The 16842-nt window shown below is 35.4% G+C and overlaps 1 protein-coding gene across 2 annotated transcripts; it reads left to right on the top strand.

Annotated features, from left to right (window-relative positions):
* LOC109845678 (probable anion transporter 6, chloroplastic) lies at window positions 1153–16210 on the top strand. 2 transcript variants are annotated; one of them, XM_020414950.1, is made up of 15 exons: window positions 1153–1677; window positions 2416–2561; window positions 3183–3282; window positions 4144–4196; window positions 4703–4777; window positions 5252–5332; window positions 5540–5601; window positions 5716–5819; window positions 6568–6683; window positions 13032–13068; window positions 14444–14539; window positions 15021–15162; window positions 15250–15302; window positions 15618–15704; window positions 15814–16210. In XM_020414950.1, the coding sequence occupies exons 1-15, from the start codon at window positions 1342–1344 to the stop codon at window positions 15913–15915; spliced, it is 1590 nt and encodes a 529-aa protein (XP_020270539.1). In that variant the 5' UTR covers window positions 1153–1341; the 3' UTR covers window positions 15916–16210. The 2 variants fall into 2 exon arrangements, with proteins under 2 accessions (XP_020270539.1, XP_020270545.1); XM_020414956.1 differs by having other exon boundaries at window positions 1547–1622.

Below are 16842 nucleotides of genomic sequence, written 5' to 3'. Positions count from 1 at the left end.
AATATGAACTATTATTAGACTAACATGAACTGAAACTAGACCTAAAAGTAACTATTATTAGACCTAACATGAACTAAAATTAGACATAACATGAACTATTATTAGACATAACATGAACCGAAATTACACTTAACATGAACTATTATTAGACTTAACATGAACTAAAATTAGACCTAACATGAACTATTATTAGACTTAACATGAACTGAAATTAGACCTAACATGAACTCTAAATAGACCTAACATGAAAAAATAGAGGTGATAAGAGCATTTTAGGATTTTGTACTTTTTATCTTTTTTCTATGCTTAGTTGGCGGGTAATAATTGCTAAAAGAGGGCTGCAGCACATGATGTGACACCTATTGGGGCTGAACCACATGGAAAAAAGTGAAGGGGCTGCAGCACATGAAGATATTGCTTTTGGAGCATTAACACAATTTTCCCTAATAACAAAGATGATTTTATTCCTAAATTGACTCAATTGTATCTGCTTCTGATGTATTTTGTGAGCCTTGAGGGGAGGAAGAAGATTTAAGAAGTAGACTTTTCTTCTCAGAAGTGACAGAAATAGCGCCTATTTCATCAACTTCACCTACTTTTTATGCGTGGATGTGTAGGATATGATTGCAAATCTCAGCAGCATGCACAGAATGTTGGCAGTCCCTATTCCCCTCCTATATATGTTTGATTTTTTAGCCTTGAATAGGAAAATATTCGGCGACACCGTCGACCCGTCGATGAGCGAAGACATCCACGATGCATAAAAGTGTCTTCTTATACATATTTCATTATAATAATTTGTTTCCCAAATCTCGTAATCGTTTCAAATTTAGGTCACTACTTGTCAATTTTTTTTCTCTCAATTGGAGGGACTAATTTGAAAACAGTTTTAAGAATCGGGAGACCCGAGTGCCGTTATAGGGACCCTAAAAATAGGGGGCATCCCTATAAACAGTACATCACGGGACATAAATGCGACACCTCACCATTCCAATTCAGAGTCCCCTATTTTTGGGGTCATCTCGAGGCATTTTTCTTTCAGCATAACTCAAGAATCGGACCACATAATAGGAGGGAATGATTTGAGGGACTAAATTTAAATTACAGGGGGTGGGGGGAAAAAATGTGAACACCCTGTAGTACGCTTGGGCTGAGAACCTCAGAAAGAGATGCAGCAAACAAAAATTTTGTGTGGCCTTCAACGTCCCCTCAAAACTTCTCTCACCGCCGGTCTCCGCATCGCAGCGTGGCCGTCTCCGCTCCTCTCAAAACCCTAACAAAAAGGCCCCATATTTCTAGGGTTCCAACGAAAAAACTGACACTCTCACGATCGCTCGCTCAATGGCGACGAGCTTCTCCTTGCGATCCAGCCACTGCCCCTTCTTCAAGCTCCCCTCGCACCGTTTCTCGACCGCCCGTCGCTTCTCCCGATCCGTCGATGCTAGGGCTCCTGTTGCTCGAAGGAAACCGAGGGGTCGAGTTGTTGCCAGGCTTCAGCTCGAAGATTCGGAAGGCAAGGGTTTGGCTGAGGGGGAGGAGTTGAAAGCCGATCGGGAGGGAGAAGGGAGTTTGGCGCTGGACGTGGAAAGCGAAGGCTTTGATTTGCGGAGGTTGCCGATGAGGTACAAGCTCATCGCCACGACTTCTCTCGCGTTTGTTATCTGCAACATGGATAAGGTATGATCTGGGAGCTACTTCTGCTAATCACGTAGACGACCAAAGTTGCACTTAATGTGCATCGAGGGGCTAATGCTTTTCTTTGGAGGTTCGCGTGCGGTTAAGTTTACCTCCACCATAAATTTCGACTAAAACACTATAAAATTGACTTCTTGTGGCACCCTCCTCACTCAGTTGCCCAAGTTGTTGACTGAAGTATTGAACTTCTTTTGATTGAAAGTGGGTCTTATTAGTGAACATTTAGCACTGTGCATCTGTATCTGTATCTTTGACAAAGAGGATGCCCATGTTTGTCATAGTATGGATATGGAATGGAACATGTGTTGGATTTTTTTTATCCATACATCCGTAGTTGAATAGAGAAGGAAGTAAAGATTACTATTTTAAGTAACAAAATGGAACGGGTAGAATGGTTATTCAATCTGTTTATGGATTAGCCTCAACCCACAAAAGAAGAAACAGCTAGGATTAACAACAGTTCGCCTAACCCAGCCACTCTTATTTTCTGTTTGGATGTAGTTAAAGCCAATAGTGACAGTTAAAATCCAGATCCAGTTGTTGTCAAATTGGAGTTCAGTGACTTTGCTGAATTGGACATAGCTAGTGCTTTGCTTCAATTTATCCCTAACTGTTTAATTTCCAAGTTTTACTGGCAAATATTCACGACCTTTCTAGTAGTTCAACTATTCTTGTTCCATTTGTTATTTACAGATGCTTAATAGTCTATTTGATGCACAGGTCAATTTGAGTATTGCCATAATTCCCATGTCGCATCAGTTTGGGTGGAACTCCTCAACTGCTGGCCTTGTCCAGTCTTCTTTCTTTTGGGGCTACGCCTTGAGTCAATTACCTGGTGGATGGCTTTCTAAGATATTTGGTGGAAGGTTGGTTTTGAGCAAACATGCATTATGCTTAAAGTTAAACGAGAGCAAAATTTGGGTCATCATGTTCAATGTTAAATGAGGATAAGGTTTGAGCCATAAAGAAGACTTTCGTTTTATTTTTGGCTTGCTTTTTGGTTGATGCCTCTCCTTGAGCCTGTGAAGATGCTCTCTAATTATGCTAATGTTTACTGAATGGTGTAGATGAAAATTTTAGACTCCTGAGGGAACTTAGGTGAGGTCTAAGGCTATGAGTTCAGAGTTATAGTGTCATGCTTGTAGCATCGTTAGAGTATTGATTGTTAGTTTAGAGAATATCAGAAAATCTTCATTTTCATGGTCTTTAAGATGATATTAGGTACAATTATAGTGAGCTTAAGAAAGTGAATGTGGTTTTCATTTGGTAGCATGATATGACCACCACGGGGCCAATATTGATCTGAAAGGGTTTGGTTGCAGTCATCTTATTTCAGTTTTTGAGCATTTCTCCTCATCTAATTTTCTGGTTCAGTCATGTATCGTTTTTTTAAATATAATGGCTGTCGTATTCACTATTCAGTTGATTCTTTTCTTAGAACTTAGTAGTCATTACATGTTTATGCTGATTACTCATTCATAATGCAGGGATGTCCTAAAATTAGGGGTCCTGGCCTGGTCTTTGGCCACGATTCTCGTTCCCTTTGTAGCTGGATTCATGCCTGGGCTTGTATTATCGAGAATTTTGGTATGTGATGCACTGTCTCATGTCCGTTGACCTGGTTACTTTTTTGATTTGCCGGCTATGTAATTTGATTTTCCGCCTATGTATGTCCGTTGACCTGGTTACCTTTTCTGTTTTGCCGGCTATGTAATTTGATTTGCCGCCTATGTACGGTAGAGACTTTTAGATTTTTCTCGACAAGTTATTTGCCATAATGTTCATAATCTTACGTAGCGGGTGGGTGGGATGAATAGATAAGAAAGGGCAAAGTGTGGCTATTGAAAATATTGTGTGCTATTTATTCATCTTTTACTTATATTTATAAGGCCATGATTGTTAAGAAGATTTACACCTGAACCTGAAAATGCAGTGTAGTTTTTTAGAGTAATGAAACCCAGCCAGAATATACAGTCTAGTTCAGATTTTTCTCTACCAATCGAGTGGAGGTCTTTATTAAACTTCCATATTTATTTTCATTCCCAATGGTACAAGCATCCAATTGTTGAAACTTTAAACCTACATGGTATTCTTTTCAATGAAACATGAAATTTCTTGTCAATCCATATATAATATATGCCCAAGTTCTCCAAAGAACATTACTAATATATTATCTATGTTTAGATCTGGATGGTCTGGGGAGGGTTTTTAATTATGGGGTAATGGGTTTGTCTGAGTCTGATGGTGATCCACCTGTTTGAATTCAAATAAGTTCCGAAGCTGTCTTGTAGGCGTAATTTATGGGTTGGGTCATGTTATTTGGTGTCCAACGCTGGTCAACAACCTTGTACCGTAATATGCATTATGTTGATCCACTTATATGACTTAACATGTTCACATTTTAACTGTATATTAATAATGAGCTGGTCTTTATTTCCCAATCTTCAGGTCGGGATAGGAGAGGGTGTTTCCCCTTCAGCTGCCACTGATATGATTGCCAGGCAAGATATAAAATTCGGTGTGATATCTTCCATGAATTCTTTCACAGCTAGTTTCTTTTCATTTTTTTATTTTCTTTGACAAACTCCCCATAAATGCATTAGTTATGACCCCTGAGCACTCAATTTCTAGAAGAGGTATTGGAGCATATAACCTGAAATGTTTAAAAGCAACAAACAAATATAGGAAAGGACATCATGGATACCTAAGTCCTACAGCAAAAACCACCATGTAAATTAACATCAGTGTATCACAATACACACATAAACATGTAGTGTAACCAAGAACAATGCAGTATGCCTTACACCCTTAAGCATGCAGTGCAATTGTGCATTGTTTTTCAGCACCTGTGAGCATTTAATCATAATTCTAATATCAGTGAGTTTCTCACCTAGCTCACCCTGTAGAAATATTGTGCAAGTGGTATTTAATTTCTACATTCTGGTTGTTTGGATTTGAATAACATATATTGTTTACTTACTGTTCCATGCTATTGGTTTAAATGCAGATCTATACCTTTACAAGAACGCTCAAGAGCAGTTGCTGTAGTTTTCGGCGGCTTAAGTGTTGGAAGCATCTTGGGGTATGTCCTTGAATATTGTAACAAACTGGTTCCTGTGCTTCTCTGTTCAACGCGACTCTTCCATGTCAGCTTAGTCAATATTCAGTATTTTAATAGAAAGATGCACACTTTTGAAGAAAAATTTGTGTACAATTATTTGAAGCATAAAAGGACCAGATAACTAATCTCAGCTATAATGATTCAGAATAGTATAATTTAAAAAGTTTACAAATTTAGTCTCATGACTGTTACGTGTGCATATGGGGCTCCAGTTCTATTCATCCTTTTGGCTGCTCATTTTAGATGAGTTCAATTCTCCACAACACATCTTTTTATCTTCCTGGTCTAGACTCATTTTTACTGCCAGAATATTGGTTGGAAGGTAGCTCTCCATTTGTATGAACCTAATTTGACAACTAAGAATATGTTTAAGGAGTAAGAAGTAATAACTTATGTATTTTGTCATTTAGTTTGTAACACTGAATAAACCTGCAGGCTTCTGCTGGCTCCTTCTATTATCCAGACTTTTGGCTGGGAGTCTGTTTTCTACGTATTTGGTGTCATTGGTATAGTCTGGTGAGTTGACATTTATAGAACATCAATTAGTTATTAATCCATATTTGAAATATTGATTGTTCTTTGTTTCCTAACAAATGAAGTTCATTGTGTCCTTTCATTCTCACTTCTTGTCCTTTTAGGTTAATTGATCAAACTAAATGAAATTCTCAGTGTAGCTCTGAAGATTTAACAGCTCTTTACTATTGCTGTCATTGTCCACCCTAGGTGCCTGGTTTTTGAGTTTGTTAAAGGGGGGAATTCTCCACTTTCTGGTGGACACATCTTTGGTAAGTTTCTTACGTTTTTGTATTCCTATACTCCTATCGCACATAAATAGTGTGTTCCATGAATATATGACACTCTTGAAGACTTGAACTTATAATATAATTGTTTTATTTCAGATACAAGACAATGGAGGCTGAACATCGCTAGCCCTTTCTTGACATCGGAATCTCAAACAAAGTCATTGAATGAACCCTTTAAAGAGCTGGCTGACTCACTCAAGGTATTATACCACTTGCTAAATGAGAGAGGCTTGTATGCCATATGTCTTCATGTTTAGACAAGAAGTTCTGATGGTGTCATTTTCTGTGAATTTCTTCTTTACACTCATCAGAAGATACATGCTGAATCTGAACCTTCTTAGCCTATAACTTGAATGACAATGAGATACAAATGTAGTGGCAAAACTGCCGTAGAAAATGATAATATAACATTCCATAAACTGTAAGCTAAAATTTTATCTGTATATAACTTCCTATATATCTTGTACTATATTCTCTACACAATTACAAACAATGCTTAGCCAGGAATTGAGGTAAGCCCATTTTCGAAATTTGCATCCTGTTATATTTCCTTACATTCAACTTAGTGATGGTTCCTGAATAAAAAAAGAAGTCCAAAAATGGTGAAAATTTTCATGTTATGCCTAATTATCTCTTCTATGTTGCAATTTTAAGACGAATGGTCTCCTTATCATTCTCTAAAGAAAATGTCACTTTTAAGTTTGAGGAATATATGACTTATGCAGCATATGGTGACTGCAGCTTTAAGTTAAGCCATCTTTAATAACAAATCATTTTAACTTGTCCAAACAGCAGGCACCAATCTTTAGGAAGAAAGGCAATAAAGTATCTGACAATTTCAACTATTTTATGTGTACGTGGATAGAAACTCTTAGACATTGAAAGTTTTGTAATACTTATGATGCATCATGTTATCAACAATTATCTCATTACCTCTTTCTTACATAGGATGTGCCATGGATGGAATTTTTCAAAAGCCCGGCGGTGTGGGCTATGATATATGCTCATTTTTGTGGAAGTTGGGGCCATTATACCTGTTTATCTTGGCTTCCTACTTATTTTAGGTAACTAGCTTCATGCTTTCTCTCGTTATTTCTTGGAAAACGTGTAAAGTTGTCTCTTAGGGATATGTATTTGGATTAACAATTAGGCATTGAAGTTGAGGAGATAGGAAAGAAGAAAAGTGAGCTTAGTTTGCAAGTTTGATAAGAAACTAAAAAAATATAGTATGAATAGCTATAACCAGTGAGCTTAGTTTGCAACTTTGATAACAAACTAAAAAAATATAGTATGAATAGCTATGACCCATAAGTTTTGGCCATTTTCATTGGTTTCAACCCAATAGCAGTTCAGTATATGTAGTTAAAGTTCACAGTATTCATGTGCTAAAACCCATGATTTTTGTACATTTTTGTTTGTTTCAACTCAATAATAATTAACTACACGCACTTCAAATTCACAAATTTCAAGATTATAATGCATGAATTTTGTCTATTTTTGTTCGTTTGATTCACTGACAATTCAGTTTGCATAGTTCAAAATTTGCGGTTTCATAGAATATAAACGTGATTTTTGTATATTTTCGTTCATTTCGCCTCAATGACAGTTTATCTTAAATTATCGATTTTCATGGGCTATAATGCGATTATTGTCTATTTTTGTTCGTTTTGACCCAATGATAATTGATTATGCATATTTCAGAATTCATCATTTTAATGGACAATAGCCTACAATTTTTTGCCCATTTTTGTTTGTTCAACCCAATGGCAAAAGTATGCGTATTTGAAAAGTCATAATTTTCATGAGCTACAACCCATATTCTTTGTCCATTTCATTTCATTTCAACCTAATGACAATTAACTAGGCCTACTTCAAAAACCGCAATTTTCGTGGGCTATCAGCCACTTTTTTATCTATTTTTTTGGTTTCGACCTAATGACAATTAACTGCGTGTATTTCAGAACCCGCAATTTCTTGAGTTATATAACCTACGAATTTTATTCATTTTTTGTTTGTTTTAACCTAATGGCAATTAAGTATGCGCACTTCAAAATTTGATATTTTCATGGGCAGCGAACAATTCTATTTTTATTTGTTTCGACTTTGGCAATTAAGTATATGCATATTCCAAAGTTCATGATTTTCACAGGTTATAATCAATGTCATTGTACATTATCGTTCTTTTTTTTTACCTAATGTAGTTAACTATGTGCATATCAAAATTCACAATTTTCATGGACTAAAGCTCATTTTTATCCATTTTCTTTCATTTTGTCCTAACGACACTGAAGTACATGTACTTCAAAATTTGTGATTCTCATAGGCTATAACCCACTTTTTGTCCATTTTCATTGGTCCTATCCAATATCAGTTGAGGAAGCGTACTTTGAAATTCGTAATTTCATGATTTATAGCCTATAATTTTTATCCATTTTTATTAATTTCGACCCAGTGACAATTTATTATGGGTACTTCAAAATTCTTGATTGTCATGAGCTAACCTACGATTTTTGTTCATTTTCATCGGTTTCCATCCAATGACAAGTAATTATGAATACTTCAAAATCACGATTTTCATTGGTTATAAACTGCGAACGATTTTTTACTATTTTTGTTTGTTTCAACCCAATAACAATTACATATGCACACTTCAAAGTTTATCATTGCCATGAGCTATAACCTATGATTTCTATAAATTTTCTTCATTTCGACCTTATAGTAATTAAGCATACTTCAAATTCCTAATCTTATAGTTATAGCCCATGACTTTTGTCCATTTTCACTTCTTTTGATTAAAAGGCAATTACGTATGCGTATTTCAAAATTTATGATTCGTGGGCATATAACCCACTTATTTATCCATTTTTTGTTTCTGCCCAATCAAAACTAAGTATACATACTTGAAAATTGGCATTTATCATGGGCTCCAACCCATGATTTTGACCATTTTCACCTATGGCATTAAGTACGCGTAGTTCAAACCTATCGATTTACATGGACCATAGCCAACGATTTTTGTGCATTTTCGTTCATATCAACCCAATGACAATTAATTTTGCGTACTTTAAAATTCACGATTTTCATGAGCTATCACCCACTTTTTTTCCTATTTTAGTTGGTTTCAACCCAATGAATATTAAGTATATGTATTTCAAAATTGGCTTTTTTAATGGGCTCTAGTCCATGATTTTTCTCCTCTTGCATTCATTTTGACCTAAGGACAATTAAGCATGTGTATTTCAAAATCATGATTTTTATGGGCTATAACTCATGATTTTTCTTCATTTTTATTGACATTTTGATCTTGTGGCAAATAGGTATGCTTATTTCGAATCATGATTTTCATGGGTTATATCCTGCTTTTTTGTTAGCTTCGACCCAATGGAAATTAAATAGACGTATTTCAAAATTAATGTTTTTCATGAGCTATAACTCACAAATTTTGTTTATTTTTACTTGTTTTGATCGGAGGACAGTTAAGGATGTGTAGTTTTAAAAATTCGCTATTATTATAGACTATAGCTCGCAATTTTCTTACATTTTCATTCATTTCGACCTAATAACGATTAAGTATCCATACTTCAAACTTCATTATTATTATGGGCTATGACCCATGATTTTGTCCATTTTCAATCGCTTTGACCCAATGGAAAAATTAAATGTGTTTCAAAATCTGTGATGTTTATGAGCTATATGCACAATGTTTGTCCATTTTCATTCATTTTTCCTAAATAACAATTAAGAATGTGTACTTTCTGTTGATATCAGTTATCAAACAGGGAATAATTTACATATTTTTGGAATGATTAAGGTCCTCTAACTTCTTCTGATGTATGGCTCTAGGGTTTTTTGTTTTTCCCTGCACAAGAAAGAACTCATAAGAGGCCGGAGTTGCGTTCTTTGGTTGCCCTTCCAATGATCAAGTCAGTAGATGATCTTGAGTGGAAAAATACGGAGTTAGCTATTAGTTGGGTTAAAAACGATCAGAGAGATTTACCTCATGCAGTGCCTCCCCTTTTTATAGTGGTTCCGATGGGCAAAAAGATAATTTGGGCTGAATTCAACTAGGTAGTTGAGTCGGCAGTCAGCTGCTGTAAAAGAGGGGTTGTCTAGGTGTTTCATGCTAAGCGATAGCAGGTGCTTGGTGTTAACAAGGCCTGATAAGTAATAAAGACTTTATTGACTGGAGCAATAATGACTTTGTCAGGGTAGTTAATGCAAGGCCAGACGGCTGTCGGCGCGGAGTTCGAAAAAACTACCAACTCTCTTAGTCGTCCAGCTGATAGTCGACTATACATGTTGATGGTTTGGGCCGAGTGGGGGTTATTTGTAGAGGTGATTGGCCGGGTTGGACGACAAGTACCGCCTTTTATCTCGGTTACGTGAGATGCAACCGAATAGTTGGTCGAGCTGGATTGATCGGGGATTTAATTGAAGGATTGGCGGAGTAGTTGTAGTCTTTTGTCTCAGTTACGCGAGATGTCGGCCGAACAGTTGGTCGGGCTGAGGCAGAGATTATTTTGATTTTGATTTAGCTGTATAAACTGCAAGACGTGTTCACTGTTCAGTGAAGATTAACAATAATATTTTTTAGGGGTAGAAAACTTTCAAATTGCGATTCATAGCCTATGATTTTTGTCCTACTTCATATGTTGCGATCAATAGCGATTAAGTATGCTTTTTCCAAAATTCACGGATTTTAGAGGCTCTAACCCACAAATTTTGTCCATTTTAATTTATTTTGGCCCAATAGCAATTAAGTATGTATACTTTCAAAATCATGATTTTCATGAGCTAAATTAATAACTCACGATTTTCTCTTTTTTTTTACTTTAATCCAATGCCAATCAAGAATGCGTACTTCGAAATTTGAGATATTTTTCATAATTTGTCATTAGCTCTCTAATCCACAAATTTTGTCCATTTTGTTCTTTTCGACCCCATGACAACTAAATACACATATTTCAAAATTCGTCCATTTCATGGATTGAAGCCCATGATTTTTGTCCATTTTTGTCAGTCCCGACCCTATAACAATAAAGTATGCATACTTCAAACTTTGCGATGTTCATATTAGCTACAGCCATGCTCTTTGTCCATTTTGGTTCATTTTGACCATTTGGCAGTTAACTATGAGTACTTTGAATTTCGCGATTCTCATTGGTTATAATTTAATATTTTTGTCATTTTCAGTTCATACCGATGCAATGACAATTAACTGGGTGTACTTCAAAATTTGCGATTTTCGTGGGTTATTACTCACTGTTTTTTGTTGGTTTCGTATGAATGAAAATTAAGTATATGCTTTTCAAACTCGCAATCTTTGAGCTATAGCCATGAGTTTTATCCATTTTTCATTTGTTTCGACTCAATGACAATTAAGTATGCATATTTTAAAATTCGGAATCTTAATGGACTATAATCCATGATTTTTGTGTATTTTAGTCTGTCTCAATCCAATGGCAATTAACTACGCGTGCTTCAAAATTCATGATTTTCTAGACATAGTGCACGACATTTGTCCATTTTCATTTGGTTTTAACCGAATGGCAATTAAATATACGTAGTTCAAATATCGTGGTTTTCATGGGTTATATATAACCCACATTTTTTGTCCATTTTTTGTGCTTATTGACCCTGTGGCAACTAGGTATACGTATTTTAGAACTTATCATTTTCGTGGACAATAGCCCACTGTATTGTCCATTTGGATTTGATTTTACACTAATGACAATTAAGTATGCCTACTTCAAAATTTGTATTCATGATTTTTGTCTATTTTCACTCATTTTGACCTCATGTCTAATAAGTATGTACTTCCAAGTTTGTGATTCTCATGAGCTATAGCTTGCGAATTTTTTTTCTTTTCAGTTCATTTAATCAAATGGAAATTATATGTGCGTACTTTAAAATTTGCAATTTTTAGGGGCTATAACCATTTTTGTCCATTTCTCTTCATTCCGACCCCATATCAATGAACTACGCATCAAAATTCATGATTTTCATCGGTTATAGCTAGAATTGTTGTTCATTTTTGTTCATTTGACCCATTGGTAATTTCCATATATGTATCAACTGATGCTTTCTTAAGGATGTGCGAGTAACAATTAGGCACTGAAGTTGAGGAAGTAGGAAAGGAGAAAAGTGATTTTAGCTTGCAGCCTTGATAAGAAATATAAAGAATAAGGAAAACTTAGGTTAAAATAATTGATAATGTAAATGAGAGTATATCTTACTCCAAGTCATTTTCATGTCATTGTAAGGATGTTCTATAAACAATTAGTCACTGAAGTTGAGGAAATAGGAAAGGAGAAATGTGATTTTAGTTTGCAGCCTTGATAGGAATTTTAAAAGATAAGGAAAACTTAGGTTAACAAAATGGATAATGTAAATGAGAGTATATCTTACTCCAAGTCAATTTCATGTCATTGTTAATTATATATCTTACTAACCTTGTGCAATTGCATGGGAGAATGAAATGTAATTCAGTCATTTAAGTGTATGTAATTAAAGTGTATATGTTTTCAAGGTCAGCTGAATGACAAGATATCCTGAATTAAGGCGGGTCAGAAGCTTCAACTGGTAGAGAAGACTAAAGGAATTCTATATATACTTTTTGACCTTGAATTAGACTAGCTGGAGCTTAATGATTGCAGTCATAACAGGGGGAAAAACTTTTTAATATATGATACAAGTATGATTTGTGTATCAAATATGATTTGTTTATAAGGATATGAGCTTACGTTTTATGCATGTTCTGTAGGAAAATGGTTGATAGTTTATATGTTTGCATATAACTGTTGATAGAGTTGCGTAAATGGGCCATCTGGGACATCGGTGGGCTGTAGAGGTTAGGACTGTCCTACATTAGATAAGGAACACCCTCGTGCGCATGACATTTGTAGCAAAACCAAAGCTACATAAGAGGGAGCTGGCAAATGATTAAGTTTGTTTTGCATGCTACATTGAGTTTAAGGTAAGTACTTTCTAATAAGTTTCATAGATTAAAACCAGCTGTGTCCCCTCTGGATTTTTTTTTGTAATTGCTACAAACAGAGAATGCATTTTTATCGGGTACTGGACTTGACATAAACTAGCAAGTATTATTTTATCTCTTATAGTTGATTTTAACTGGTAAATAAGGATATTTAATGTGTGGCAAGCGCCAAATTTGATAATGGAATGGAGTGATGATTCCATGGTTACTCAAAAACCTGATATTGCATTTAGTTTAGTTCATTGAATGGTGCCATTAGTGTCTGGATATGAGTCTGATGTATAGTTGAATGATCTACACAGTGAATCATTAAATACTATAGTATTCCAAGATAGGTCTATGTACTATTTTTAGTTGTCTTTCCTGTTCTTGGGTGATCAAATTAGTTTAAACCTTGACATTGCCTTTAATGCAGTGAGGAGCTGGACCTGAACCTGACAGAAGCTGCATGGGTATGTTTTCAAAACGTTAGTTAATTGATTATGGACATTGTAGTAAACTGAACTGGTTAGATACAGGGATCAGTAATAATAGATGATCGAGCTGAAGATTATTGTATGATAACCTCATGCTAGATATGTGCCTGAGCAGTTATCAAATAGTACCAAAGTACTTTTACATAATCGTTCATGTACATTACTGCAAGATGAAATTTGCTTAATCCATATTACACAGAATCTACTAGAAGTGTGTTACCTCAATCTGTTTCTTGTTGCTCTATAGACCTAAATTCTGATGCGTAACCCTCTTTCTTGGCTTCTGTGAAGATTTGGATCCTTCTCTTCTTGTTTGTATGGCTATCTTAGAGTATTATATGTTGATAGGTTTGGATTTCTTTCAAAATTTGACATTGTTTTGCAGTTTGATCCATTAGATCCTGGATGTAAGGTCTCCAGTTCATCATTTGTTCTCATAACCACATCCCTCTGTAGATTTTTCTTGTCAGTTCTTTTGGTTCCTGATATCATCCATCATGTCTTCCTTTTCTCAGCTTGGCTTTCTACAGAGATAAGCTTCTTACATGCTAACACAACTCATAGAAATGCTCCCTGATAGGACGTAATTACTACTATTTTCCTTATTCCATATATCTAATATCTCCATTTTCAAGATACTCACGAAAATTTATTGTCTGGTTAAATAGGCGATCATAGGTGAAATGGTTAACTTAAAGATGATAGTGCTTAAACGCTAGGAATAAATGCAACTGTAATCTTTGCGGTCATTTCTAATTTCATCCATATGTTCTGTCTTTTCACCTTTTGTTTTGATGCATCTATTAAAGGAAAAGTAAGATCAAAGTCTGCCATTGAGTGATCTATACTTTGAGATGGTGTTGAATCTGAGTCAAGATTTAGAGTTTGTACAAACATTACAGCAGCCTTCAGTTCGTGAAAGGTCCAACTTTTGTATTGATATAATGCTGTACACAGGAGTTTCCTTATCCTCTTCCATTGTTATGTGAAAAATGTCTTTCATGCGCAACACTATTGGAAGGATTGTAAGAAAGGTTTTGATCTCTCATTTCTAGTCTCTTCCACTTTGAGGCGAGAAAAGGAAGGGGGAGGGTTTTTTTTCTTTTTTTTTTTGGGGGGGGCGGGGGGGGGTTGGACTTTGGCTTTCGATAGCACTTCCACTTCTATTCCATCCCAATTAGTCATTATACATAATATCAAGGCTCGGTCATTTACTATTATGATATAGCTAATTTAATTATATGCTTTATAATAATTTATTGGGATCAGTGATATGCTTCTTGCATCTTTTATTAACTTGGATGTTATGATTTGGTACTTCCCTATGGCTAAGCTTAAATGTCTATTACAGGTCTCAATCCTCCCTTCTCTGGGTTCAGTTTTCATTACCTCAATTGCGGCACCATTTGCTGACAACCTGATCTCCAACGGAGTGGAAACTACAACAGTAAGAGAGAAATTCACTGACCAGATTTCTTATTTTACGGTTGAATGTTTGATGTCTTTTTTACTTTTCTGCTTTTATATTGATAGATTAGAAGTTTGGGTTCACTTTCTTATAAATACTTGAAAATGTGGCAAAGATTATATGTATATTGCTGCCAAAACATTTTCTGATTACATGGCATCTGAAATTTCACTTTTACATCTTGTGATCAGTTGCTAATTGGTACAGGCTTGTCAAATGTAATGAAACTGGGTTATTGAAAGTAACACTTCATAGCATTATAGAAAATTTGAAGCCTGGTTTATGTTGCACACTTCTCATTTCTGCTGTCCTGGGTACATTCACGTTGAGCAGGGATATTGGGTTGTTTAATGAGTGGTATTCACTCGATTTCATTAAACCTTAGAATATAAATTAGTATGCTATCTGGGTAGGACTGTGAAACACTAATCCCTTAAAATTTATTTTCCTAATTTTGTAGGTGCGAAAAGTTTGCCAATCAGTTGCCTTTCTGTCTCCTGCACTTTGCATGACTCTTTCCTCTTTGGATCTAGGACTACCCCCATGGGAAGTTGTAGCATTTCTTACTAGTGGTTTGGCGTTATCGAGCTTTGCCTTGTCAGGTTGACTTTAAGCTTGTTCATTTCCCTGATAGTTTTAGTTTGTATTATTTTGAAGCTAACTTTGTCTCAAATATCGTATAACTGCAGGCCTCTACTGTACCCATCAAGACATATCTCCCGAATATGCAAGTATACTTCTGGTTAGTTTCATGTTTGCAGCTGTGCTGTGCTATAATCCTCTTCTAGCATGTTATAATTTCATTTTAACAGCCATCAGCACTGAATCCTAGTGTTCCAATCGATAAATTTTCTTTAATAGGTGACTAATGCTTTAAGCTCTGCAATTGATGAGTGGATTTGCTACATCACATTTTATACTATTACCATATTAGCATATTCTAGGCAATATTTTCAATTTGGCTCCTTGGCTTAGACTAGACATTAGACATTACATCGTATTATATCTTACAAAAAAAACCTGAACTATAATGATTTTTTGCATTCTCTTGGCACAGGGAATTACAAATACCGTGGGTGCCATACCTGGAATTGTTGGTGTAGCTCTCACAGGGTATCTCCTTGATTCCACACATTCATGGAGTGTAAGTCGTCTTTGGATTTTTTTTTTTTGTCCCCTTTTGCTGATTTCCCCCCATTTCTCTGTTATAGCAATTGTATGAATGGCTTAGCGATTATCCCGTTGTGCTGCAGATATCATTGTTCGCTCCATCAATTTTCTTCTATTTATCAGGAACAGTTGTATGGCTGCTCTTTGCCAGTAGTAAGCCCCAGAGGTTTTCCAAGGGAGATTGATGCATGTCAAAATCTTAGCATATCCCTACAAACCGAAGAAAATTTTGCTCTCGGAGAGGATAGTTTTCGTTTCCCCCCCTCCAAAGCAGTTGTTAGAAGAGTGTCACCATGATCTTCGTCTCTTCCCGCTAACAGGATGTATATAAAGTTCATGGGAGAGTCTGAGAAGACGAAAGAAACACGCTAAGAAAATGTAAATTTTGTATTTAACCATATAGTGTATAAATTGTGATTGTTTTAAGTGCTTGCCATAGCGATCTTATTCTTTTCGTCCATGGCATTAGCTTGATGCGTATGACTTTCTTAACTTTGGATTTCTTTGCTTTTTTTTTGTAATCGTATCTTGTCACTCAAAAAGGTTTTGGTTAGAAACGACTCCGAAATTATATAATTCATTCATGTTAAACTATGTACACAGTAAAATATGAGAATAAGTGCGGATCATATTCATAGAAAAGAGCTGTTGGTAGCTATGAGACAAGTTGTGTGCTCGCTGAGCTGTTGGTAGTTACGAGGATAGTGTAAAAAAGTGGGTCCCAATGTCAGCTTTCATCACTTTCAATTGTTTGTTTGTAGTTGTGAAAATAGTGTAAAGTGATTTCATATGCTGATGTGGCTTGTAAAGTGATTTTATAAAAAAAAGACATAATTTTAGGAGAAAGTTGACATTGAAGTTAGGAAAAAATAATAAAAAATAATTCCAACCAATATGATCATTTGAGTAGAGATCATTTTTTACACTTTCCAAACAAACAATTAAAGTTACATTTACTAACCAAACAAGCAATTTATGATTTTAATAGAATTAAAAACAAAGAAAGAAAAATATAAAAGTAAAATTGATGAGGTGGACAACAACTTTTTAAGTTGTGTCATAAATACACAACTTTACCAACAACCAAACAGCCCCTAACACGTTTACTATTG

This window comes from Asparagus officinalis, chromosome 1 (assembly GCF_001876935.1).
Source record: "Asparagus officinalis chromosome 1, Aspof.V1, whole genome shotgun sequence".
NCBI classification, from domain to species: Eukaryota; Viridiplantae; Streptophyta; class Magnoliopsida; order Asparagales; family Asparagaceae; genus Asparagus; species Asparagus officinalis.
This window is presented reverse-complemented; position numbering and strand designations above follow the sequence as displayed.

What these genes read in the sequence shown, in the direction of transcription:
- LOC109845678 (XM_020414950.1), top strand. Translation starts at nt 1,342, where the DNA reads ATGGCGACGAGCTTCTCCTTGCGATCCAGCCACTGCCCCTTCTTCAAG. An exon ending in GGTGTCATTGGTATAGTCTG is followed by an intron (nt 5,333 to 5,539) that starts GTGAGTTGACAT and finishes TGTCCACCCTAG; the next exon opens with GTGCCTGGTTTTTGAGTTTG. An exon ending in ATTCCACACATTCATGGAGT is followed by an intron (nt 15,705 to 15,813) that starts GTAAGTCGTCTT and finishes GTTGTGCTGCAG; the next exon opens with ATATCATTGTTCGCTCCATC.